Raw genomic sequence first — 26,246 nt, forward strand, 5'->3', positions numbered from 1 at the left:
ATGACCATGAGAGCTACCGACAAACCTAGACCGTACATTTTGACAGTTAAGCAAGGGCTGGGACAGGATATTAATGGAGTTATTTCATTAAAAACAGAAATAGAATGACAGCCAAAGAGGAAGAAAAGGAAAGATGGTGTCCTGGTTTGAGGTAAAACAGAACTAATTTTCTGTTCAGTAATTTTACTTTTTTAGCTAGGCCTCTTCTGACTTAACTAAACTCTGAAATTAACAGCATATTGTTCAGAAACTGTTCACTCTCACAGTGATAAGACCTGATTATACCAAGGAATGGTATGCAGAGAGGCCCCTGCTTAGACTTATTGCTCTAACAACCAAGGTCAGGCCAATTTGTTATTTGCCCCGTTGGAGGGTTGGAAGCGGAAAAGCGTAGAGGGGTCCCACCTGTAGGGAGGAAGGGACGGGACAGGTGACCCAAAACTGACCAACAGGGTATTCCATCCCATCCGCATCATGCTCAGTATAAAAGCTGAGGGATCAAAGGGTCAACTCTCTTCCTTCAATGGCCGATGTCCAAGGAGGACCCTGTCTGTTCATCTGCCTTTGATCCCAATCCAAGCGCTCCTGACTCCAGATCCGGAATCTGGCTCCTGTCCATCACCAAGTCCAGCCTGGGACTTTCCCCTGCGCCTGCTGGTGACGTGATCATCATCCTGGGAGCTTGATACAGTGGAGATGCCAATACTTCCACTACTAGGCTTTGCTTCCATCTCCTCCTCACTCATATTAAAAAAAAAAAATCCACCACTTCAGGATTTGAAAGAAAAGCCAAATAAAATAAATTACTTATAACTTTTCTTTCCCAAATATGGCAGCTATTGCCTCTAATCACCAGCCTTCTGGAATCCTATTGCTCTCCCTCAATAATTTTGGCAGATTTGGTGTGGTTTGAGTCCTGTGGTTTTGAGTCCAGCAGGTCTCTCCAGAGAGAGTTAAGCAATACATTCATGTGTACACTGAGGAAAAGGAGTGGGATCAGCTGGATAAGAGAAGGAAAACCAGATGTCAGGAAGAGGGCAATGAACGAAGAGTTGCTACAAGTGAAATTGCAGACAGAGGTTTGTAAAAATTAAAACCCCCTTTACTGTGGGAGCAATTAGGCACTACAAGAGCATCTCCAGAAAGCTTGCAGAGCCTCCATCCATGGACATTTTCAAAACTCAGCTGGAAGAAGGCAAATACATTTTGCACACTAGCAGCACCAAGAGTGGCACGTTCACTGGGAAAAGCAGATTTTGCCTGGCAGCAGAGGAGCAGACTAAGCGGTCTCTATGGTCCTATTTTTTATGAGTGAGCACCTAGACCGGATAACAAATATCGTCCTAGTCTTCTCAGCGGTCAGCTCGGTGTCTGGGAAGGGTAGTGTATGTGATGCATTTCCTTTTTTACTGCTGTTTCTCTCCAGCCAGTCAAGTTACTAAATGGAGTGTTGACTTCAGGCTGCTGGGCTGTAATGATCTGGTAGGTGAATGGAAATCCTCTAGGATCCTAAAAAATAAAGAAAAAAAACCAGGAAAATGGATTAATTGTGTTGCTGCCTAAGCCTTGCTGAGCAGGCTGCCTGCTGTTGGGTGGAGGGGAGGTGAGGAGAAATGCGCAGTGGGGAAGGTGGGGAGGAATGGTTTCAAACTGCCCTTTGGTGAACGACCGTAGGACTTTTCCTGCTGTACAAGTAGCACATCTTCCTAAACCACAACAAAAAAGGCTTCAGTCTGTGTTCCCCCTTGCTTCCTTTGTTCATGACAAGTTTTAGGTAAGGTAGCATCTAAGACGACCCCTTATCTTTAAAAGCACAGGTGCACGCCTGCCAGACAAAGTATCCTGACATAGAAGGATCTGTTTGCCTAAACCCAGAATACCTGACGCAGCACCGCTTGCCCAGAGGACCACAGGAGATGTCTGCAGAGCCACAGGCAGCACCGTTGCCAGTGGGCAGTATGCACTCCATCCAGCTTGCCCCACGCCGACAACATCCCCCTGCTAACTTCTCAAAATGGTTATTCAGCCCTCATTATTTTGTTATGCTCCAAGGAGGAATAGCCTTAAAAGTGGTGGAAATTTCTTTGGGAGTATATTTATGAGAAAGACTGAAAACAACAGTTATGAAAATGTCATGCTATGCACTATACAACAGCAAAGACTGAAAACAACAGTTACGAAAATGTCATGCTATGCACTATACAACAGCATTTTCTCCCTGGGTGGGGACAAATTAGTCAGCTCACCAACACCCCATTCAAAGCCATTTACTACCAGCAGAAGGGCAAGAACTGGTTATAAATCATTTGGCCTTTGGAGGCAGCCAAGTGACCCTGCTTGGCAGAAGCTACCAAAAGTATCTGCCAGTGCAGAGGGAAGTACACTATTGAAAAAGGTGTTTTACAACCCAGGTAGTTTATATCACACAAGATACCAATTCACACGTGAAGTTCGGTTTACGATCGCTGAAGAAAAACTGGCAGTTATTACAGTACAAACACAACAACAAACATTTATTTTGAAGTAAACTAATGAAACCAGAGAAGGAGCAGCAAGCACGTGGTGGCACTCACTGCTTGTGCTGCACAGCATCATCAGCCAGCCCTTAAGCTGACTGTGGCCATCTGAACCACTGCTACACAGCGCACACCAGAGCCTCCCCTCTGCCTCAACATCGGCATGGCTTGAGATTCACTTCCTTGCATCTCTCAAAAATTTAATAAGGTACCTTGAAAGTCACTGGACAATGGTAGTGTCCCTTTTCGAATGCGGAAATTGGCAGCTGAGAGCAAAGCCTTACTGCACATTAAAACAGCAGAAAAAATTAAAATGACATTTCCAAGCAAAAGACATGGAATGGGTATGACAAATTTTCAGAATTAATATTAATCTATTTGCATACAATAAGAATCATTTACTAAAAAAAAAAAAAGAAAAAAGCAAAAAAAAGAAATAATGCATTTTCTGTTTCCTACTAATACAATACTAAATCAATTGGAAAAGTTATTACACTGTTCTTTGCTTTCATTAAACTAAGGCCATCAACACCTGTTCAAGCAATAGTTCAGATTTTTAAACAATTTATCTGAAGACAAGGTTACGTGAAGGTTTTTAAAAAAACTGCTATGAATTTACTACAAAACCAAACATTTTTATTTTAATTCTGGAAACGACACACACTGCAGAATTCAGAATATGATAGTGAGATACAGAATATACAAAACCCTAAATGGATTTATAAACTGTGAAAATCAAACCAACGTTCCTGGTTGATTATATGCAAATGAGATTATTTATTGAATATATAAACAGTTTGATATTTCAGAAAGTCATTCTGATGTTAAAGACCCAATTTATGACACTACTTTTATGTGGCTTTTAAAAAATAACATATGGCAAACTTACTTTTTGTGTAGAAGAGTAAGGAGGTGGTTTCCATCTCCTTATCACCTCCCTAATCGCCCCGCATACAGCCAAAGTATTTTGCACAGGAAAAATATTTCACAATCGAGCACATAAATAATTATTACCAAGGAAGTAAATGAGAAATGGAAACAACAAGGCAACTATTCAGATATCACAAGAGTGCTATTTTTTCCTCCCTTTCAGTTTCCAGCCATTTTTCTAGTTATACACAAACCCCTATTGTCGAAAGGAGAATGGAGAACTGGAAAATTACTTCATAATGAAATATGAGCTATGATGCACAAGTCAGAAATTGTGTTAATCACACACAGTAAAGGCCTCCCTGTTTGCAAAGAAAGGGCTTCATTTTTAGTAGCCTATACTTCGACACCTCTCTTTATACGGGGAGGACAATATCTGGGATGTTTCGTACATTGCTACCTTCATACTGTCAGTAGCAAACAGGATTTATTTCATCCTTCCAGACAAAAACTCAAGCCATGCTCCAGGAGACGTGAATTCATCCACCCACCTTCCCTTTCTTCCTCTTCTACCACTCCTCCTCCCAGCTTTTCTCCAAAATGGGAAGCAGGATGCGGAGCATGCTTTCCCCAGCAAAACATGCTGGGGCAAAACACAATGGGAAAATGAATAAAGCATCAGCCATGCCTGCCCTTTGCAATGAAAAGAGGTAGCACTAAATCATGAAAAACTTGGAAAGAACACCTATGCTCTCTCTATATAAGATGCAAACTGGAGAGTACTTCCAGGCACGTTTCTGTGCAAAGAAAATTCAGTGACTTATAAGGGAACAGAAGCTGTCTGAAAGCAGTGTATGTTTAAACCCAGAAAACACATTCACTTGGCTTGTGAAATATTTCTGTCTGATGGGAAACCTGACAGCAGAATTACCCCTCTCCTGACGTTTTTGTATGGTTGTTTTTGTGGGGGTTTTTTTGTTTTTCTTTCTCCCCTCATTAACTCAGTTTAGGTCTGTTTGGCTACTATGTTTTCACACTGTGGTTGGGTTTTTTGGGTGGTTTTTTTGGTGTAGTGTTAAGAATGGTAAAGGAATGAGGCTGTTGTTAACATACCACTGCACATTTTTTCTATTCTGGGTAGTTTAAATTTGGACAAATATAATCTCCTACTCATGATAAAGCCACACTTGAGAAGAAACCAAAGGCAATTCTAAAATGAGTCTCCCCAGCTGGGACACGACAGCCAGAGACCCGTTCCTCTGTGAGCAGAGTGCATTATAACCATCTGCCTCATGAAAGAGGGAGTTATGTCCCAAGTTCATCAGCTGAAAGACTGGTATTTAGCTGTCACTTTAGGAAAAATTACTCTGAAAAGTCTCCTAAAACTGAGCTGCTACTACGTTGCTCTCAACCACCTACTCTCCTACTATTAAGAAAAACAGCTGGATGTCAAAGCAAATCTACTGAAGAAGCAAGTCAAGTCCAACACACAAATAAGAATTGCCATAATTTTTAAGCCAAAGCTTAGAAACACAGCCTTCACCACACTGAATAAGCAGGAGAGGATACTGCTACAATGGCTCTTCCAGAAATAATTTCTGACTTTACTACAAACAAAACAATGGAAAATGTGTGCAAGTAATTATTCTTGTAAAGTTTCCCAAAGAACTGGAATCTCTTGCACAAGACTTCCATATTTTCCAATATTTCAGGACTTCTTTGGACACTATAACTTAGGTTTCTGATACCTACATATTATATCTTACCAGCCAAACTGCTATTTCTAGCTTAATAGACCCAAATCTATATTATTTGAAGCAACTTCCAAACTTAAAAAAATAATAATCCGGTGCCTTAAATTCCTTTTCATGGTATTAAGTGATCTCTAGCTGATAACAAGGAGGTACTTTCAATCTGTTTTATAGCACTTGTGTAACATCTGAGGTACTCTGAGGTTCAGCATCTCTTTGAAATACAGTTCGTTGGCTGTATTCAGATGCTAACATCTTGAAACAAAGACTTTAATGCTGCTTAATCTAAGGTCCATAAAACTTCCACCTGAAGGAAAACCTGAATGTTTCAATTTCCAAACAGGAAAAACCCATTGCTATGTTGGCACTTTTTACAGAACAGATTTTTTGATCTGACCTTGTCTCTTCTTCTATGACTTCAGGTTTTCTTCTATCAGATTCACCCAACCTACTCAGCTTTCTTAGGTTCACACATATTCAACAACAAGCTCCAAGAATTTTTGGTTCTGTTGTTATAGCAGCTTCTTAAATACAAATACATTATTTGACCATTTCTAAAGCTTTCCACTTAGCAAAACATGTATAAGCTACCCAAGAGGGATCAACTTACCAATGTTTAAAATGAAAATAATAAAAAAATCATGCTGGCCTTTATACCCATTTGTGAACTAACCCTTCCTCATAGGCCACCACAAGCCACCAGAAAATCATTTACATGGAATTTTATTCCCCTGCAGACTGCTAGGTTCTGAGAACTGACTAGAAAGCCTTTTAAGGCTGAAATAATATTATCCTGCAAGCCTTGAAATAAAAAAACTAATGCTGTGGAAAGCATTCAGGTTGGAGACATGTATGCAATAAGTAAATCACAGGAATTTATTCAGAGTAACAGCCTTAATTTTGCTTCAATCCAGGCACTTCGCTTGTTAACTGGACTGCTTCACGTTGGCATGGTCTACAGTTGAGCTCTACTAGTTGAGCCATGAAGGAAACTGTGTAACTTTGTACCAGCAGAAATCTCCTTTTACTGAGAATTCTCCAGCATGCATGAAGTTATGTCTGGTGATTCATTGCAGACTATTCATCACACTTAAATTGAGAGATAGGTATGCTAGGTTTGCCTCGCTGCTTGGCAGAGGATGAAGATGTGAGTTTTTCCAAAACTTTTGCATCAGCTCTCACCATAAAGGCTGCTCAGTTTCCAAACAAGTGACTTTTTGCCAAACATTGTGAAGGTGCTTCACTTGGGATGTTTTCAGGGAGAACCAAAATGTATATATGCTCTCTAACTGGTACACAAGGCAAGTATCTGAGGGACAGGAGATCAACTTTGAACCCCAGCTCTTCAACTGATTCCCAAGCGTCTACCATGGAGAGAAGGGAAACAACAAAAATAAAAGCAGAACAAAACCCAACCATACTCTAAACAGCAGAAAGAGAAGAGAAGAATATTTGACCGAGAAGGGTCCATAGCCTTCCAGATAAAAAGCTGTCTTTGAATTTAAAAAACAGGCATCTTGACAAGACTGGAAAGGCTTTGCTTGTTATCTAGTGCAGAATGAAAACAAGTATTGAGCCCCAGATAATGACCTCAGACAGACATTGATATCCTCCAGCCAGCACTATTAGCTCACTATTGTGTTGTTACAAAAACCGTGTCCAGAAATATGTACGTAGGCGCTGCTCCTCATTCCAACACAGTCTGAGGATAATAGAGAATAAAACCAGAAAAGGACTTTCTGCAAGATGTTATTCTCTTCTGGGTCAACTGACTGCAACCAATGCTTTAAAGAGCATAAACAGATTTCACAGATGAATGGTGAAGAAACAAGTAGCTGCAAAAGCAGACTAGGGTCCACAGTGTGCTGCTAAGTGAGAGAGCTAAGGAGGTGTAGGGGATTTCCTTATTACAATGTGGCATTTTTGGAGGGGTAATGCACTCTAAACATAACATCAAAAATTACTGTAACTCCCAGGTATTCTTGGCTTTCTAAAGATTTGGCCAGGAAAGTGACAGTGGAATCATAAACAAGATAAATCATAAGTAACTTTCAGTAGTTGGCAGCAGAGAGCAACCAGAAAAAATAAAATTAAATACAAAAAATAAATCAGATGGTGACTGAGTGATCAAGCTGCTCCAGTATTGGAGTTTTGCAACAAACTTATTAACAAGGCATTCTGGGAAACAGAGGTGCATTAGGAAGATGGACTACACATTTCCTGAAGATGGTCAAAATTACTCTGGAAAAAGTGATGCTGCCTTTATGCAAAAAGGATCCAGGCCAGCACATTACATTTTCAAAACTCAAGACCATTTTTTCCTTCACAACAGACAAGTCTGGTACTCGTGGAAACACTTCCTTGCCTTATATCACATTACCATTATGAGGCAAGTATCTAAATACTGAGGAACTGAGTTAACATGTGCTGGTGTTTCTAAACATGTTAGTAGAATTAAAGCCAAACGTAGCATTTTGATCTAGTTAAGAAAGAGTGAAGCTACCAACGACCATCAAATTTCTGTGATTTCTGAAGCCTAAGGCCTCCCCCCTCCTAATTTTTTTCTTTTCATTCAGTTGTTAGTAATTGAGACTAGAAAGTTCGGTTCATCCATGATCAAGTCATCACAAATAGAAGAACATTGTACTGACTGCAATTTCTCCTTAATTCATCATTAGGAAGCAGACTCATATGCCAAGCTTGAGCACGCTTCCCCAACCTATTATAAGGTTTGTCTTAAAAATACAAAGAAGGTGCTACTACCAGAAGAAAGCCCTTTCTATGAGGGCGTGTCCCTCTGCGTGAGCAGGTTTCTCTCCAACCTACTTCTTCTGCTAAAAATTCTTTGAGGATATTTGCACTTCTGTGGCCCTCCATGAAAACGTGACAAAACAGGTAATTACTTCTGCTGAGACTTCTTCCTCAAAGCAACTACAAGCAGCGTGTCCTGCTCTACTTGGATCCTCCCCTCACAATTTGTATTGTCCCTTGGCAGTAGCACTGGGAAAACAGCTCTTAAAAATTACATGCAACTGAGGCAATGTCTAATAACTATAAACACATTATTATAAAGTTTACTAGTCCAATATGACAGTAACGTACCCCCTGATGGCATCTCAAAAAAGTCTCACTCTTCTTTGCAGATGACCAGACCTCATTAAGGGGTCTACAAAACCCATGGGTTTCCATGTATCAGTGACTGACTCACCACTTCAAGTCCTCCTGCATACCCTTGGCCTCCAGCACAGCATGATCCCAATCAGAACTATGACCATCACCGCAATAATCACCACAGTAATGATCAGCCAAAGCGATGAAGATCCCTCTTCTGTGAAGAGAAAATGACAAAAAAATACACCAAACTAAGCTAGTTTATATAGGAAAAAGAGCAAAAAGAGCCAAGAGGGTGTGTGATTGGTGACAATGGTTCTTCATCGAAATTGTGAAAGTTAATACTAAGCTACATGAAAACAGCAATTGCTCAAAAGAGAGAGCGAATGTGTGTATCTTCAAAGATAAACCTGCCTGCCCACAGAAAATGCTTTGTGAGGAGCAGATGTGTTCCTGTTCACCCACAGCAAAGAAACCTGTCATTCCCATACCTGATATGGTAGCTGGCATGTGTACATAAGCAGAACTTTATACAAATCTTGACACCTTCTGAAGAGTTGTTTTGTTGTGTTTGTTTTTTTTTTTAATCCAGAATTTGAGGGTTTTGATTGTAAAATAAAAGTTATTCCTTTTACTGTTAAACACTTATCACTGTTGTAAAGGCTAAATTAATTTTCAGAAGACAGGCTATGTTTTGATGCCTGCAAGTAGTTCTAGCTAACATCTGAGCATAAATGTCCCTCCCTGGTCAGGTATCAGCCACTTCATGTGACTGCCATTAATCAAGGTGGTAATACAAAGGTTCATTTCAGTGCTCACTGACATTAGCTAGAAAACTTTCTGAATTATAATTTATTTGAATCAAGCCAAAACTATCACATCTTTTAACAAACCTAGGTTGAACTATTCCTTTGAATTTCTCTTTCTCTAAATTATAAGACTGTTAAACCAACAAGCAATTACCTGATTTTTCATTCTCCTGGCAAGGAATAACAATGGTCTTAGTTCCCTGCTTTCTGAGATATACATTTCCTTTTTAAAAGGCCAAAACAAGAGAATATTGCATTTGAGACAGTAAAGAAAAGATTTATTATGCTTTGTCAATTAGTATCACTCAGAATTAAGAACTAGTTTGCTTTTGAACTTTTACAGAGAAGATACTAAAAGTCAGATCTTACTCTTTACTACTATTAATCTAACAACCGCTTCTTGAGCATTTAATTTAGGAATTAACCTACAATCTCAAATGTTTTTCCTGTCTTCCTAATTTACAAGTAGCCCTCCTTTTTAGCTCTGGATTTAGAAACATGTGAATTTTAAATCACATAAGTCAATGCTCCTGCATGAACTGAGCATGGTACCTCAGCTTTTAATGTCTCTATTTCTCAGGTACAGAACTGTGGTGAAAGTCTTCCCAGCACAAGAGAATGTTGGAAGAAGAAATGAATTAGCACTACAAGGTATTAAGATGTTACATTGACATATTTAAGATTTCCCCATAAAACCAATGTAAGTATCTTCAATTGATCACCTTTTTGTCTATCTGAAAATGCTTTTCCTTCCTAACCATTACTGCAACACATGTTGCTTGGCAAAAACATCACAGAAAGTAAAACATAATACTCAGGTCAACTGTACCAAAACACGTAGAAAGTTTAACTGAAACATATGGTTAACTGCTGTTCTGAGACAGTTTGTTATTAATTTCAAAACTTCCACTTCAGTGTTCGTTAGGTGACCCACAGTTTTTACTTCATCTAGATAGATACCAGGTGACAAATATTTATATCTAACTTTGGACTGTCAAAGAAACTACAAAAGCCTGTGTGAAAACTTCAGTTTAACCTGCTGCAAAATGCATGGTGCCTCTAAAAACCATAGCTTCCTAGTTGACTAGTTTGGCTTTTTTCCCCCTCTCTTGGAGAGGACCCCAATATGTTATCATCTCAAAGACGGCAATGAAAGCAAAGTAGGATTTCCTGTCTTTTCACTTGGCACATACACATCTCATTCCCGTTCTATTTAAACATCCTTTTGCAAAACACGAAGGCCATGAGAACGCTGTCAAGTAGCTTATACTGTTTACCTACCTCCTTTCATTTTCACAGGCAATTCCATTTTCTCGTATGTGTTGCTTACTCTGCAGGTCAAGTCCTGCACACCAATGCTCCGAGTGTCGTAGATCTCCAGTTTACTGGTGATGGACACCGTCCCATTGGTGTTCATGAATGTCTCCTGTGTAGGAGTGGAATTGAATAAGTTGTTCCAGGTGATGGTAGGCTCTGGGAAGCCAACAGCAGTACAGATGGCTATCAAATGACCTTCGGAAATGTTGTAATGGACAGTTGCATTGAGACCTTCCAACACACAAATAAGACAATCCATCACCACAATGAGCACTAAGTCATAACTTGAAATAATGATTTTACCATTATCAATCAGAGCAAAGCTTACTGGATTCGCACTGAGCCCCACAGCACAGGAATGCAAGAAGAGTTCATTGGGTCAGGTTCCCCCCATGATTCAATACTCCTTCCCTTATACTAAAGTTATATACCCCAAAGTTTTCACTCAACTTGAAATCCCAGGTTTTAAAACAATCTGTTAAAGTAAAACCATGTCTTGGTCCGTGCTGCTTTCCTATCAGCCAATTCCCTATCAAAGGCAGGGTTCAGCACAGCAGCTCACAGCACTGGGGTTGTACCTGGCACCTAGAGGAAACTAGCGATGCTGGTTTGCCTAGGTTCCAACTGGAATTGCAAAAAAATTGGATCAAAAAAATTGATCCAACTCCTTGCTTTTTAGCAGCTACCCCCAGAACAATGAACAAGGACACCCCAGAGGCAAAGCCACCACAATAGGCTTGAAGGCCCTAGGCAATAGGCCCACGGAGTCTTGCTCACAGCAGTAAAACTCTGTTTCTACACCACGTTCCACTGAGGCACATCCCTACCCCTGCAGCTTCCGAGTCTGTGCAAGGAAATGCTGGGGGTGAGAAAACACCTCTTTTTTGCACTACAGACGTATCCCTGCAGAGAACCTCACCAAAGACACTCAGGCAGGTATGTCCAGAGAAGGATCCTAAAGGAAAAGTATTGAAGATACACTTGTAACACCCTGAATCATCCATTCTGGTGTCCCAAAAAGTGATGTTTGTCTCATTGAGTACCAGACTTGTGAAATTCATTCGGTCTTGATATGGCTCATGAATCTTTAATCCTGTTGTGGTACTGTATGTAGCTATATTATTGTGTGGTGTTTCAGAGTCCTTTTGCCATGTCACTTGCAGAACATCCTTGGGTTCTGTCAGGGCACAGCTGAGAGTCACGGTGTCGCCCACCTTCACATTTCTTTGTTCTGCCTGTGGAACCACTGGAGTGACATGAAATAGTTAGTGAAATGGGCAGATATTACACACATTCAGAAGCCTAATACTGATTGATTCTAAAGCCTGGATTACCCACAGACACAACAATTCAAACAATTACATATTGTTTCTATTTCCCCCCACTAAAAAGTCCACTACTGCATCCTCCAGAAATCTGTAATGTTATGTTGATTTACATTGGCTGAGGCTCTGGATTTCTTCTAAACCATTTAAAAGAAAAAGACATACCCTATTTCCATACCCATCCCTGCAGACTTCCCACTCGAGTTTTATCTGCCAGCTCATGGCTTCCCATTCTCAATAAAAACTCAATTTTTGTTTCCTAAAAGCTAGAGGAAGATTGAAGGCACAAGAGAAGGGTGCACCAAACTCTTCCCTGAGAACTGAGCAGCAAAATTGGCTAAAAAGAATTTCTGGCTTCAGAGTTCCAGTACATTTGAGAGGGAGAAAGAAGGCCAAAAAAAAAAAAAAAAAAAAAATTGTTCCTGCAGGGAGGATCTGCTATGGGAAGTTGTGAGCTCAGGTGAACAATAGCGTCCAGTGTCATTGTAGATATGAGATTTTGTATGTCCCTCCCATATCCAAATGCTGCTCTAGGAGGTCTTGTGTCACATCTGCCAGCTCCTTGTCTATGCCTTAGCTATCTCACTGTGTCAAACGGCACAAGCAATCTGTATTTCACCTGGTTGTGCCCCTTACTCTGACTGTTGAAGCCTCAGGAGTCAGAAACAAATTCCCTGGCAATTTTCAGGCAGACTTCAGGAAATTCAACTTACCCTTTGCCTCTCCAAGCCCAGTACAAGCCAGACACAAAACCAGTGCTCGCAAAGTCATTTTGGAAGGGGAAAATCTGCTTCACCTGAAGAAAGATAAGACGACATGTGTGATTCAATAACATCATCTTCCAGTGGCATCACGTCTCCAGGGTACAAACATTAACAGTAGCTTTGTCATGTGAGAAAAACATAGTTCTGGGGGCAGATGGCGAGTTTTGACGGGTCTCATTACATAACACAGAAAGTGCTCTGGTCAAGGTGGGAAAAAAAAAAAATAATCGCATGTTGGAAGTTAGAAAGGCATTAATCTACCAGAAGCATGACATACTGGTTGTCCAGGACTAGCTCTGACACTAGGAGAGAGGTTGGGTTAGCTTGTGAGATCAAGGTATAAATTGAAAGCAACTTCTCTGAGGACTTCAAGACTTCCCATTTGTCCAAAACTGCATGAATTGGGGAACTTTAGGGGCATACTGCACCTGCTTTGTACAACTACATTTCCAAGGTGAGAAACGAGTAAAAATAAGGTCGCGTTGCTTAGTGAACAGCTTTAGACCTGTTTCCTGTTCCCTCAATCAGTTAATATCGCCACAATTCAGTTGAATTATAGACCTCCCTGGAACTGAAGCTGGTGTCATATCTAAGTGGAAGCATTATTTTTGTAGGAAAGACCTCTGCAACACACATCACCTACACCTGAGGTTTTTTGCCAATATCTGCAAACTAGGTGATGCTTCTTGGGAGCGTCTTCTGTCAAGAACATAAGTAAAGCCTAACCTTTTACAGACTTTCACAAGATGAAAAAAAAAAAAAAAAGAGGAAGAGAGAATCAACTTTAAAGCATTTTTTGGGATACAGCTTTAAAAAGGAAGGCTGATGAATAAATATAAAATAATAAATATATATAATATATATATTTATATATAAATATATATAAAATAATATATATTTATAAAAATAAATAAAAAAGAGGGAGGAAAAAAAAAAGCCTGTTTAATAAACACATTCCCAGCAAGCTTGTGCGCATAACGCATCTGTGCACAACCACTAGCCTGTCTTTAATTTTTAAGCTGTGCTAAAAACAACTCCTAATAAACTCTGCAGTTACCCAGCATGACTACAGACAGACCTCATTCTTATGTGTAAAATCAGGAAACAGTAATCCATCAGCAACAAACCCAGCAAATAATGAGTTTGTCAGCTGATACACTTGAGCAGGGCTCTGAGAAATCCAGACAGATATTCCTAAAAACATGCAAAAATCAAGGGCAACAGAGCTAGTGAGAAATTCTGAGTTACAGAAGTGTTTATAAACCAGTGAAGTCACAGAAAAGCACAGCTTTCAATAACAACCTTTTTGCTTTAACACCACTGCTTTAAAAACAGTGCAGCCCTGAACACAGCATCACTCACACCCCTGTAGCTGCAAGATTCATACGAGAGGAACTGGGCTGCTGTGTAGCTATAGCGGGCATGAAAGAAGTCCCTTTAGGTCACAAACACAACCTAGTGTATTACAGGGTAAACTAAAGAAGAACCAAAGCCCAAAAAAAACACCCCACCCCCCCAAAAAAACCCAAAAAACCTTAAAACACCCAAACAAGCGAACTAGAAAAACCTGAGGCAATTAAACAGCAAAGCCTTCCCTACGCCATGCCATACCTTCCCAAACCACGCTTGGGGGGTCTCCTGCGCCACCGGCTGTACCCCTGTGCCGGATCCACTGTTCCCCGCCACCTTCTGGGAAACTTCTCCCACTTGGGAAAGCCCTTCGTGCTCCTGGCGACCAGCCTCGGCACCCACCGGGCGCTGCTTGTCCGCGCTGACTTGCGATGTGACGCCAACCTCGGGAGGCGACCACAGCGTCACTCCGGCACCTCGGGGCGGCCCTTCCCGCTTGGGAAAGGCGGCGGGGGGGCTCGGGTACCCGCCGCAAGGCGCGGGAACTGCTCCCACCCCCGCTTCCCGGGCGGCGCCGAACGCTCCCCGGCGATGGGCTTCCGCGCACCGGCACTGCCCAGGACCTGGGAGAGATGAAGGAGAGAGAAAACCTGCCCGAGAACCCTCCGGGAAGAAGCAGCAGCAAGCTGGCTCCCGCAATCCCCCGCCGTGCCGTGCCCCGCCCCGCCCCGGTGTCGGCGGTGCGCTCCCCCCGGTTCCTCTTCCGATGGGCAGGCACCCACTGCCGCTGCGGGTTTTGGCACAGGTACAGCAGCGACCGGCTGCTATGAGGCTGTTCCCTGCCGCCCGGTTAATCACCCAGGGGGCGGTGGCTCCGGGAACGCGCGTTAATTACCTTCCAGCGCCCCCCCTCTTAGCGCTGGAATTGGCTGCAAAGGGTTTCCTCGACGACACCACCTCCCTCGTCTCTTTCCATCTAGGGGTTATTAGTATCAACCAAATTAACACATTGATCTTGGAAGAAAACAAAAATAAAAATAAAAATAATAATAATAAAAAAAACCCAAAAAACAAAAAACCACAACCAAACATCATTTTCGTAAAGCAAGAACAGGATAACAGCCTGAGACGCAACAAGGCTGTCAGCAGTTAGTTCTGTCAGCTCTTCAGGACAGATGAGCTTGTGAAAACCAGCAGCACAAACACCAACCTCCTGCTAAGAAGTTTTGGGATGTGGGGTTTTTTTTTTCAGTTTCCAGCGTGTGACAGAGCAAATTGCTTTTATCTCCAAAGCCCGCTCTTCTCTGATTTCAGTTCAAGGGTACTGACAGTCACACCAACAATGAATGGTTATTAAAGGCTTCTGTGCTATCATAAACCACTAAAACTAGAATCCAACAGCAGATACAGAACAGAGTAATAATAGCAACAACAACATCAACAATAATAAGAAGAATAAATTTATAATAATGGCCAAGAGCTGTGACACCATCCAAATACTGGACTGCAAATACTTTCTGGAACACTAGGTATTTGAGGATTTTTTCAGACCAGATCAATTTCTTGAACTTATTTGTTGCAAGGCTTCATTGGAAGCTGCACAACAAATATACTGAGGCTTTCCCCAACCTGGTAATTGGGGTTTTTTTTCATAATTACCACATCCTGTAATATGTAACTGCAGGTGGCTAGCCCAGCAATAATCAGCAACGAAGTTTTGACTACTAGGCCAAGGCTCTGCCTCTTTTCTGGATCCTCAGTCCAGACAGACAAAACCTACCTTTTTTTCTGATGTTAGGCAGTAGGAAATTAGTGCAAAAAAATTGCCTAGAAGATCTTATGGAAAGAGAAGGTCATTTTATTATACAAAATCTCTAGGAAAGTTGATTTTATGACCAGTTTCATACTGTCAGGCTGCAGACCTTCAAACAGTCTGTCCAGGATCTTCTAAGTTGCTCTTCACTGGTGATGAGAACCTGATTTTGAGATATAGAATCATAGAATTGTCTAGGTTGGAAGGAACCTTTAAGATCACCTAGTGCAACCATCAAACTAACTCTGATAAAGAAACCCTATCACTAAACCATGTCACTAAGCTCTATGTCAACCTACCTTTTGAATCCCTCCAGGGACTGTGCTTCAACCACCTTCCTGGGCAGCCCATACCAATATTTATTAACCCTTTCGGTGTAAAAAGTTTTTCTAATACCCAACCTCAACCTCCCCTGGCGCAACTTGAGGTCATTTCCTCTTGTCCTATCGCCTGTGACTTGAGAGAAGAGACCGACCCCCGCCTCTCTACAGCCTCCTTTCGGGTAGTTGTAGAGAGCAATAAAGTGTCCGTCATTGTGAGTGGTTTTTTGCTTTTGCTGCTACCTTCCGGTTGGGCTGAGAGAAAAAGACACAGCATGAGTGATACAAGGCAATGTTGGACTACAGATCTTCCACTGACAAGTTGTCTCTGTTGTAGTTTTATCAGGCTTGTCCCAGGCTTGACAGAAACAACCCATTTTTTAACTTGATTTATTAGAAACTGCATCCTTTGCAATCAATACAGGACCTTCAGTGTTTGCTGTTTCTTCAGCTCCTTTCACACACACACGTGTTCACATCCCATTTATACCAATTGCAATGTTTCTCTTGCAAGACCCTAAAAGGTCTCCTGTTTTAAATCATCATTACTCATGGGAACAATATCAGACTTGGCACAATTTCAAACCCTGCCAAAATTACTTGGCAAAGATGCCCATAAGTTTTTTGCCAAGAGCCCACATAAAATCAGAACTCTTTTCTTATTTGAGACACAAACGTATGGGAATATTTCAAGCACTATTATTAAAACTTTCCAAAGGAATAGGGTGGTGTCCCCTTTCCGTAGCCATCCCAGGCTCCCCCGTAGGTTAACTGTGCCCCTTCCACTGCTCTCAGTACCACAGTGCATAAAGCAGCCCTTTTTGACCTGCGAAAACCAAAACACCTGATGCCTGTGCCCCAGATCAGAGTTAACTTGTTGCTGGAGGCTGGGCTTCAGGGCACTAGCCCTTCCACCTGGGTATAGCTGTCTTTGGAGACATCTTCTCCACCACTGTGCTTCAATTAGCGGAGCCCTTCCTCTGCCAACTAACAAACTAAAGCCCAAGCTCCACCCGTACCGTTTCTCAACATTTTCTTCTGTCTCCTAGAACTGATAAGTAGGTCTCAAGTCACTTAAATTTCCCTCTGCCAGACTTCCCTTTTTTGTTTTGAATAGAGAATGGGTTCTGTCTAAAGCAGATCAGGCCTCCAGCAAGTAACGTGCTACTTCTTGTTTGGGACTGATGTATCTTCACCCCTCACACGGGTTTTTCTTTTTATGAGAAAAATGTGTTAGCAAGTCTCCTGTGCCCACCTGCCCTCACTGTAGTTCAAAGGATTTCAGAGGGAACTGCAGAGAGCTGAGGACTACACAGCTTAAAAAAAAAAAAAAAATCTATCCAGAAGTGCCTTGTGCCATCCAAGTGAAAAAATCAGGGGAATCCCAGGGACATCTTCCTGCCCTTATTTCATGAAAATAAAGGGTACATTTGGGTGACTTGAGCAATATTTTATATTAACTCACACTGTAACTCATATCTACTGAAGGGGAAAAGTTCTATATTTATCCAAAATTTACTTCTCCTTCAATGGTCTGGACAAACTTAAAGAAGAAAGAAGAAAATGATGAAAAAGTCTGGAAATCTTCTTTGGAAGAAAGGGAGGAAACTAGAGCGGAGCAAGGAAAAGATAGTTCTGAAGCAGTAGATGAAGACTAGAGGTAAGCTCAAGGCAGATAGAAGCAAATGGAAAGTACTCCAGGCAGACTAGCAACGGCAAAAAGTTGAAAACTGTTTTATATTCATAGAGGAATGAGCCATATTCTGTGCTCTCATGTGAACTGTTTCTTGTTAAAAGGCTCTGGCTCAGCTCAGGAATCTCTGCCGAGTTTTGCAAAGTCCTTTGTACATCAGCTCTTCAGGAGATGGCGGTGGCCGAGTTGACACCAACTGTCTGGCCTGACAAAGCCTTTGAAGTTAGTGAGAAAGAGAGTAATTAGAGTCCTCTTGTCCTAAAATACTGCCATCCCACAGAGCCTCCTTCAGCTCTTGGGACAGACACACCAAAAGAAAGCAAGCTTAGGCATGTTATCTGGGTCTTGCGAGGCTGGCTTTGGGACAGCTTTGGTCTCAGCTTTCTGTTTTGTTCTGCTTCTACAACTCCTAATGTGTTTCCTTCTGAAAGGAAATGACACAACTGCCAGCACTGAAAGAAAGAATTCATTCCATTTCATCAGGAAGAACCAGAGAGAACTTCTAAACTCCTACCTGAAAAGCAGTGAAAACCAGGTCATCTGCTGCATCTACTGCATAGAAATCCAGTACCACACTGTTTTAAAAAAACCCTCAGGTGAGACATTCAGGAAAACTCGAGACTTTTTCTGCCTGTTTGTTTTCTGAGTCCTTGGTTTGACTCTAAGTAAAACTACACTTTTGAGCGAGCATAAATCATGGACTCGCTGGCAGAAATACAGAGGTGAGGCCATTCCACTCCTTCAGCAAGCTCTGAATCACTCACTGGAGTACCACTGTTGTCTGTCTCACAGCACTGAGCACTCTTTACAATTTCCTGGGAAAAAGTTGTTTTTGAAAAGTAGTAGTTGAACCCACTCGTCTCTTCTATTGTTGTGTTTATACACACACATTGATGTCATTCGATCACAGCCACAACTGAAGATCACATATGTGTCCAAAACTACCATGCAAAAAGCCACAGATAAGTTCTCTGCAAAAGAAACATGTAATGAGTGTTTGCATTCCTCGAACTAGAGATTTCTGGAACTAAAGTTGAACCCCCCCCCCCGACAGAGCTTGTCAGAGGGATTTGGGCAGCCTACAAGCCTTCTCCAATACTACAAAATGCCTACCATTCCCACTTCTCCTCAAACACACCTTCTTTGACCCATTGCAGGCCAGGCAAGCAGCTTGAAGATCAGACTTGGGAACATTTCCACATTTCCTTCCCTGGTCCTTTGCAAGAGCTCTTCCTCCAGGAGAGCAAGGCAGGACTGAAACTAAGTGCCTAGTTCCTTCTGTCAGTCCCTTTCAATACCTTCTCTTTCAGTGACCACAGTCAGTGTCTACCATAGGACAACACCCATAAAATCATTTCATCCTGTTGTTCCTGAATGTCTTTAGATACAGTGGTTGCAATTTCTGGATACCTGAGTGTCCTGGTTTGAGGAGTAGAATGGAACCAACTTTCTGTTCAGTAATTTTACTTCTTAGCTAAATCTCTTCTAGCTCTCTGAAATTAACAACAAATTGTGCAGAAAAGTTTGCTGTCAGAGTGATAAGACCTCTGTTTATAGTCAATGTCAAGGAATGGTATACAGAACCCCTGCAGACAGAGCTTGTCAGAGGGATTTGGGCAGCCTACAAGTCTTCTCTAATAGTACAAAATGCCTACCATTCCCACTTCTCCTCAAACACACCTTCTTTGACCCATTGCAGGCCAGGCAAGCAGCTTGAAGATCAGACTTGGGAACATTTCCACATTTCCTTCCCTGGTCCTTTGCAAGAGCTCTTCCTCCAGGAGAGCAAGGCAGGACTGATACCTTCTCTTCCAGGGACCACAGTCTGTGTCCACCACAGGACAACACCCATAAAGTAATTTGTTGGTTTTTTTGTGTTGTTCCAATGTCTTTAGATACAGTGGTTGCAATTTCTGAATACCTGGGATGAGGTTGCTGAATGCAAAAAGATTATTTGTAAGTCAACAGAGAAAAAAAAAATAGCACTTGTGAGTTACTGTTTTAATGGAAGACTCACTGGAACCATTTTCCCTTTCACTCATAATCTCTCCCAATAGAAGGTACTCTGCTATTATTAGGGAAATTACTCTGTGCTGAGGCTGCACCGTGACACATCCTATTCAAAGAGCAGAGACATTGGAGGGAAATTTCTAACACACAGCCTGTAGTGATACAGGGAGCTGGATGGGAGGCTCTCCAGCTTGAACCCTTCAAAACATAACTTTTTTTAAAAATACCAATCTTGGTACAGTTCCACTAGTCTTGCTGCATCTGCACCACAGCTCCTACTGCCTTGTGAAATGTCAAGGGTGTCCCAGGACATGTCACCTACTTACTGGCTTGATCTGTGGTGATACTCGCTTCAGGAGCAGCATTAGGGACACATAGGTCCTGCCCCTGGTCCATGCTGGTGGCTGGCACATGGCTTCTCTCACTTGGGTCTCTTCAATTGTACCCCTTGGCCCACAGTCCCAGTTCATCTGCTGGTGCCAGACCACCATACACTCTGCCTATGGAGTCTCTCACCCAGGAAAAGAGATAGAAATGGAGCTTAAGGAGAAGACAGAATGGACCATGGTGATCGGGCACGAGTAGATATCAGCCTCCTGCATATGTGCGACCAGACCCTTTTATCACTTTATCTCTCCATTTTCCTAGGCCTTTCCATCCCCCAATCCCCTCAATTCTTCCCTTTTTCTCAATTTTGGTCCCTCCCCTAAGCATCCCAAAATAAGTCCTGTGCAATCCAAAAATGCTCTTCCACTGCATCCCATCATGTGTCCATACCACTTTAGGCAATGACCTCCTGTTGCAGTTTGTGCTGGGTTGGCAAATGACAAGACGTCAGATGCTCTCCTCCACCTCTCGCTCCAAGGAGAGGAAGAAGAGAGTTAAAGAAATTAACGAGCTCATAAAAAAACTAAACAACTTTAGTAAAATGTTAATAACAAAATAAAAAGGAGATAATGAAATAGATACAATATATATAAAAAATCACATCAAATTCCCAGGAAGATGTCACTAGCAGGCACTGGGGAAATTCCAAACTGGACTCAGCAACAGGTGAGAACTGGATACTGGATCTAGCTCCAAGAACACATAGGTCAGGATTGAAGGCAGATGAACAGCCAGGATCCTCCTCAGATACCAGTCACTGAAGAAAGAGAGCCATTGAAGAAGCTGCCATTGCAGAAGAGAGCCTGAGCCTTTGATCCCTCAGCTTTTATACTGAACATGGCAGATGGAATGGAATGCCCCATTGGTTAGATTTGGGTCACCTGGCCTGTCTACTCCTCCCCACATGTGTGACCCCTCCATGAGATAAACAACAGTCAGCTGATCCTGGTTGCCACAGCAATACGTATAAGCAAAAGCCCCTCTCACTGAACAGAAAGTTGGCTCTGCTCTACCCCAAACCAGGACGTGTCCTTTCAAAAGATACTCCACTGATGACCCATCTGGATGGGTTTCACACCTGGACCCTGGGGATGAGGGTCTCCTGGGACAGACATGTCTGGGAGGGGCCTGGGCAAGGTACCCCTTCCTGCAAGTCTTTAGTTTGGCTCCCCACCTACCCTTGGACTCCTCTGTTCCTCTAGGCTTATGGAGGTGAGCCTTCAGTGGGCTAATGGCTCTCCTTCCTGTGCTGGGCCAGGGAGCAGCCGGGGGGATGTTATTTGGACTCCTCTATCTGCTGTTTCCTCTTTGTCCTCCCTCATGGGTGCACAACCAAGCTCCTTGATGGATAATCCAACAGGCTCCCTCTCAAACATGCCATGGCCATGGCTATTCAGGTTCTCTGCTTCCTCTGAAAACAAGCGTCTGGAATGTTTTTTCTCTCCCAGGATTCTCATCAGGCCTGTCCGCCTTTTGCGAAGTGAGGAGTCTGGTGTTTGCTCCTGCAAAAGACCCAGCACAGTGGTGTGGTAACCATGACAAACCTCTACTTTATCAGGCAGAGAGAAATGACAAGAAGACAGGAGAGTTCCCCTTCCCAACACAGCATTAGCAAGGGCTTGCAAGGGAAAGAGGGAACCTGTGGGAGGTCAGAGGAAAGTGGCTAGTGGGGGTGAATCGCAGCTGTGGTCAGTTACTGGTTTTGTCTGTGGATGCCACCAGCCCTTCAGAGCACCTTCATGCCTGAGTGACCAGCGGGGCAGCGCAGACTTTTCTAGGGAAACTTCTGTGTGAGGCTTCTGGTTACAGCACCTGAGCTCTGCAGCACTCCCTTGCCTTTGTCCAGAAGGGGCATCCCACCCTCCTGGGTACTTCCAGCACCTCTTCCCTGCCTTTCCACCTAACCCATGGCTAACTTTTCTCCTTCATGCTCCAGGCCTTCCCCAGCATTGCTAGGGATGAGATGGGCACTTAATGGTGTCATCTACTTCGTGTGTCTCCCCCATGCCACCAAGACATGGCAGCAGGAGCAGACCCCAGCTCTTAGTGGTAGGGTTTTGTCACCTTCCTGGTAAGCACTGTCAATGCTTTTGAAGGATGTGAATAACTACTGGAAGCCTTGGGTGTTTGCATTACCTCCTTTTGACAAACAACGTGCTGGCAGTTTGGCGTTTGCAGGCTCTCGGCTTCCTTGCTTAGGTCTCGATGTAAGCCTTTCTCCAGTGCAGGTGTTCTGGCCGCACTGTGTCTCTTGCAGCTGAAAAAAACCACATTAACAACTAGTCAGGTAATGCTTAGAAACCTCCTGGCATTTAGTGTCCATCTTGCTATTTTAAGGATTCTGTTACCCCCTGGATAATTTCCAAGAGCAGGTATATAAATACCCCAAAAGGAAAGAAAAAGACAAATTGCAAGGTGAGCACAGGCAAACCATGTCATTCACAAGAAAATTGAAATTACTCTTACTTTGCCCATTTTCTGTTGATTAGTATGATGATGCAATGTATCAAGGCTGTTAACACCACTGCTATTACGACCACCGTGATGATGATGGTCTTCTGAGCACCTACAAGAAGAAACCAATAAGTTCACCCAGAACATAGAGGGATGTCAACATGTTTCTTGCGTCCTCTTCCAGAGGTTGTGACTGAAGTGAAACATTCATCAGTTTGTGCTCGTTTATTCTTTGAAGAAGAGAAAGGAATGGCATAGCAACATAACACTGTGGTAGGTGAGAAATTATTTTCATTTTTGAATAAATATGGATAATGTCTCACCTGTGCCTGGTACAGGGGAATTAAATCCCAGCCTTTTTTTCTCCTGACCTATTTGTGTTTCTCTTTCTGTATGAAGAAGTTTTATCATGAGGAAAGTCTCCCATCCTTCCTGAGACATACACTCCTGCAAGACCTTAGATGTGAAATGTTGTTCCCCAGAATTTGACAGCTAGGGGCCTGCTCTGCTGGTACCTTCCAGCTGTGGATACTGCTGGAGAGCTGACCGCATCTGTTCTAGATCACTGATTGTGTAGAAATCTAAACATACAGAGATATATATGCCTATGTACACGCAAATCTACAGATTTATTAGAAGGTGGTGAGACACTGGAAGAGGTTGCCCAGAGAAGTGCTGGATGCCCCATCCCTGGACGTGTTCAAGACCAGGTTGGATGGGGCTTTGAGCAACCTGGTCTAGTGGGAGGTGTCCCTGCCCATGGCAGGGGGGTTGGAACTCGATGATCTTTAAGGTCCCTTCCAACCATAACCATTCTACGATACTATGGTATGTATATGCACACACCTACCACACAGACACAAAGGTGCTACAGGGAGGAGTCTTCTGGATGGCTTCAAAACATGAAATCTGAACTCCCAGAAAAATGTCTAGTGAGACCTACGTAAGCATAAGCTGCACTCCCACAATTCACAATTGCAAATCCTTCCCTAAGCACTCCCCGCTACATGCTGCACCTCTCCATACAAACACAACCTACCTTCACTTTCTTTTTCCAGGTAAACTGCCTTTATTTTCCTTCCTTGTGGGTGGTCAAGGAGGCAGGTCAATGCACGGATGTGGCTGGCAGAGAATGTAAGTCTGTTTGCCACTGTTACTGTCCCATTTGCGTTTTGGACGTGGCGTATTTCAGGGGACTCAAGCAGGTCTCCGTCATCCAGCCAGGTGATTTTGGGGGCAGGCTTTCCTGTTGCTGAGCAGACTGCAGTGAGGAGATCCTCAGTGGGCAGATGGGAATCATATTCCACTGTTAGCTCAGAAATTGCTGAGAGCAAAAAGAGAAGGTTCTTTTTAGGCTCTGTGGTGAGTTAATGGTCAAAGTGGATAGTTAACCTCTTTCTATGTGGGTTTTTACCCAAAAGCATCTTCCAGCTTATTTGTCATCACCTCCTCTGAGGGAAGGTAGAACAATTCTGGAGACTATCTACTGAGGAGATGCTGCTGCATAGAAATTTCTATGGGGTGGAAGGGACAATGCCTTCTCACCTCCTGACTGCATCGGACCTGTGCTGAGTGCCAGAAAGAGAGCAGGTGTTAGTGGAAAACTTACTTTGGATGTTGAGGCATATATCTTTGCTGAAAGAGCCATGAGGAAATACATTGAAAATGCATCTGTAGTAGGACTCATCCTCAAAAGAGAGATTTTGGAGTGTAATAGCTGAGTCCTTCAGGGTTATTCTAGTGAAATGCACCTTCTTCTGAAATGACCCTATTAACCTCAGCCCATGATTTGGGCTGTAGGTGGCTATGTTCTGGAAGGCAGACCCATTTCTCTTCTGCCAGGTGACTTGCAAAACGTCCATTGAGAGTGAGAAGTTGCAAGAGAAAGTTGCCTCTCCACCAAGGGCTGCTGCAATAACGCGATCAGATTTCACGGCTTCCTTCAAACCTAGGAACAATGCAAACCCCAAAATCAGAGCGAGAGGAAAAGCAATTCACTTAGGGAAAGCTACAGTGCCTTGGAGTACCCAGGCACAGCGTTCCCATCTTTCAGAGCACTGGAGCAAGGAACTCCACCACGAGGCTGAGTGGCACGCTGGGAGACCTCAGACACATTGGTCTCGTGGGTGGCCATCACACCATTAGCCTGTGCTGTGCATTTCCCATGGTGAGGAGGAAGGCAGCAGGGCAGCAGAAGGGCTCCTTAGCAAGCACAGCGAAGCCGATCCCCAGGCTCATTTGCCTGATGATTCCCAGCGTATTATTTTTAGCTCGCCTTTGTCCCCTGCAGCCCTGAGGTGTCCTGTACAGACCCAGCACTCGGCAACCAACCAGCAAAAGGGACTCTCATTCCTGGCAGCAATGTCTCTCGCTGGCACGTGCCCGGGAGGCAGAGCAGCCCAGGGCACCCCGCAGCTGGGAGTGCAACCGTGCCAACGGCTGCAGGGGGATATGCCCCAGCCTCAGACTCTCCCAACAGCAATGCCCACCACCCAGATGTGCACTGGAAACACAAACCAGCTCCATCCCTTGCACCGAGCCGTTTAGCAACATGTACAAAAAAAAAAGGGAATATGCAGGCTGAATATATGGCTTGAGTGCAAAGACAAACTCCATCCTGTGCCCTTCCTGACCTGCATTTCCCCATCTTGCTGCTGACCAGTCCCCAGATTACAAGCTGCTCTTCCTGATACCAGTTCGCATTTTTCAGTCAGGAGGGTGTCTGGGTCTCTCTGCTTGCCAAGAAAGGCTGGTGCTGCCCTGGAGTTAACCTCATGCAGGGAAAGGGCTCTCCACTCACCCATCGCCGGCTCCTCCAGCTGGCAGCCCCTGCAGAGCAGCAGGAGGCAGATCTCAGTCCAGCAAAGCAGGTGGAACAGCATCGTGGGACAGAGCACCTGGACGGGAAAGCTGGCTGCCTTTCCCTGCATCCCTCAGAGGGCAACTGGCCTCTGCCCACGTGGTTGGTTTAAGACTTTCTGCCTTTTTCAAACTCCTTCTTGGAGGCCAATCAGCAAGCTGTGGGGCAGGGGAGACGGGAAACAACCAGGAGCATGGTTAATCATTAATCTTGGTTAAAAGGCTTGTGGGTTAGCAACACAGCGTGGCTTTACTGGGACTTTCTACTCCACCAAACGGACCAGTTAGCAGAGTTGGATATAGAGAGCACACCCTCTTTTTGTCTCCAGCAGCACAGCTTGGTATTCCTCTTGGTAGCGCCATACTGCTGAGCTCTGCTCCAAGTGCCCTCGTGAGAACTTGCACCTCGCATGGTGTAAGTGTGGCATCTTCTTGGTAAGATGCCATTGCTTGGCACCAGCTCGCAAGCATACCGAAAGCACAAGTTGGATTATGAAAGGGGTCTCCTCTTTCCTTTGCCTTCTGGGTGAGCACGCTCTGCTGATAATACATTCCTTGGTTCTTCCCTCGATTTATGGACTAATGACCCCTTTAAGCAGAGCTAATGGAGGCAATAACCAGGGAAAGTTGTACAGGTTTAAGGAAAAGAATATGAAGCAACTGCTGCAAGTTTCCCTTGTTTAGCAGGGGAAGAAAATAAAGTGTTAAAGGACAACTGAAGTCAGTGCCACAGATTCAAGTAAAACCAAACCTGCAAAGTTTTACAGGTGTGAGGTCCCAGGCTGACTGGTCACCTGCTGGAGGCTTACAGGAGGACTGCTGGACTCTGCTGATTCAACTCCTGGCTCTGCACATGTAAATTAGCATATGCCCCTTAATCGTCAAATTCAAGCAATG

The 26,246-nt window shown here is 43.4% G+C and overlaps 1 protein-coding gene across 1 annotated transcript; it reads right to left on the reverse strand.

The window, feature by feature from the left end:
- Positions 1-697: 697 nt before the first annotated feature.
- LOC106890990 lies at positions 698-25,421 on the reverse strand. Its single transcript, XM_014947139.1, has 13 exons — positions 25,291-25,421; positions 24,100-24,438; positions 23,530-23,814; positions 22,503-22,602; positions 22,173-22,293; positions 21,273-21,538; positions 14,709-14,789; positions 14,075-14,600; positions 12,413-12,491; positions 11,294-11,620; positions 10,339-10,605; positions 8,346-8,465; positions 698-1,509 (listed from the first exon to the last, which is right to left on the reverse strand). Exons 1-12 carry the CDS (start codon positions 25,418-25,420, stop codon positions 8,350-8,352), a joined length of 2,637 nt encoding a protein of 878 aa, XP_014802625.1. The 5' UTR covers position 25,421; the 3' UTR covers positions 698-1,509; positions 8,346-8,349.
- Between the last annotated feature and the right edge of the window lie 825 nt (positions 25,422-26,246).

Source organism: Calidris pugnax, unplaced genomic scaffold, assembly GCF_001431845.1.
Source record: "Calidris pugnax isolate Ruff unplaced genomic scaffold, ASM143184v1 scaffold95, whole genome shotgun sequence".
Taxonomy (NCBI): domain Eukaryota; kingdom Metazoa; phylum Chordata; class Aves; order Charadriiformes; family Scolopacidae; genus Calidris; species Calidris pugnax.

Bases quoted from the DNA above. Each gene is read 5' to 3' on its own strand.
- LOC106890990 (XM_014947139.1), bottom strand. From the start codon at position 25,420: ATGCAGGGAAAGGCAGCCAGCTTTCCCGTCCAGGTGCTCTGTCCCACG. The intron at 11,621-12,412 runs GTAAGTTGAATT...ATGTCACTCCAG, and splicing joins TGGGCTTGGAGAGGCAAAGG to TGGTTCCACAGGCAGAACAA. The intron at 10,606-11,293 runs GTGAGGTTCTCT...GTGTGTTGGAAG, and splicing joins TACCTGCCTGAGTGTCTTTG to GTCTCAATGCAACTGTCCAT.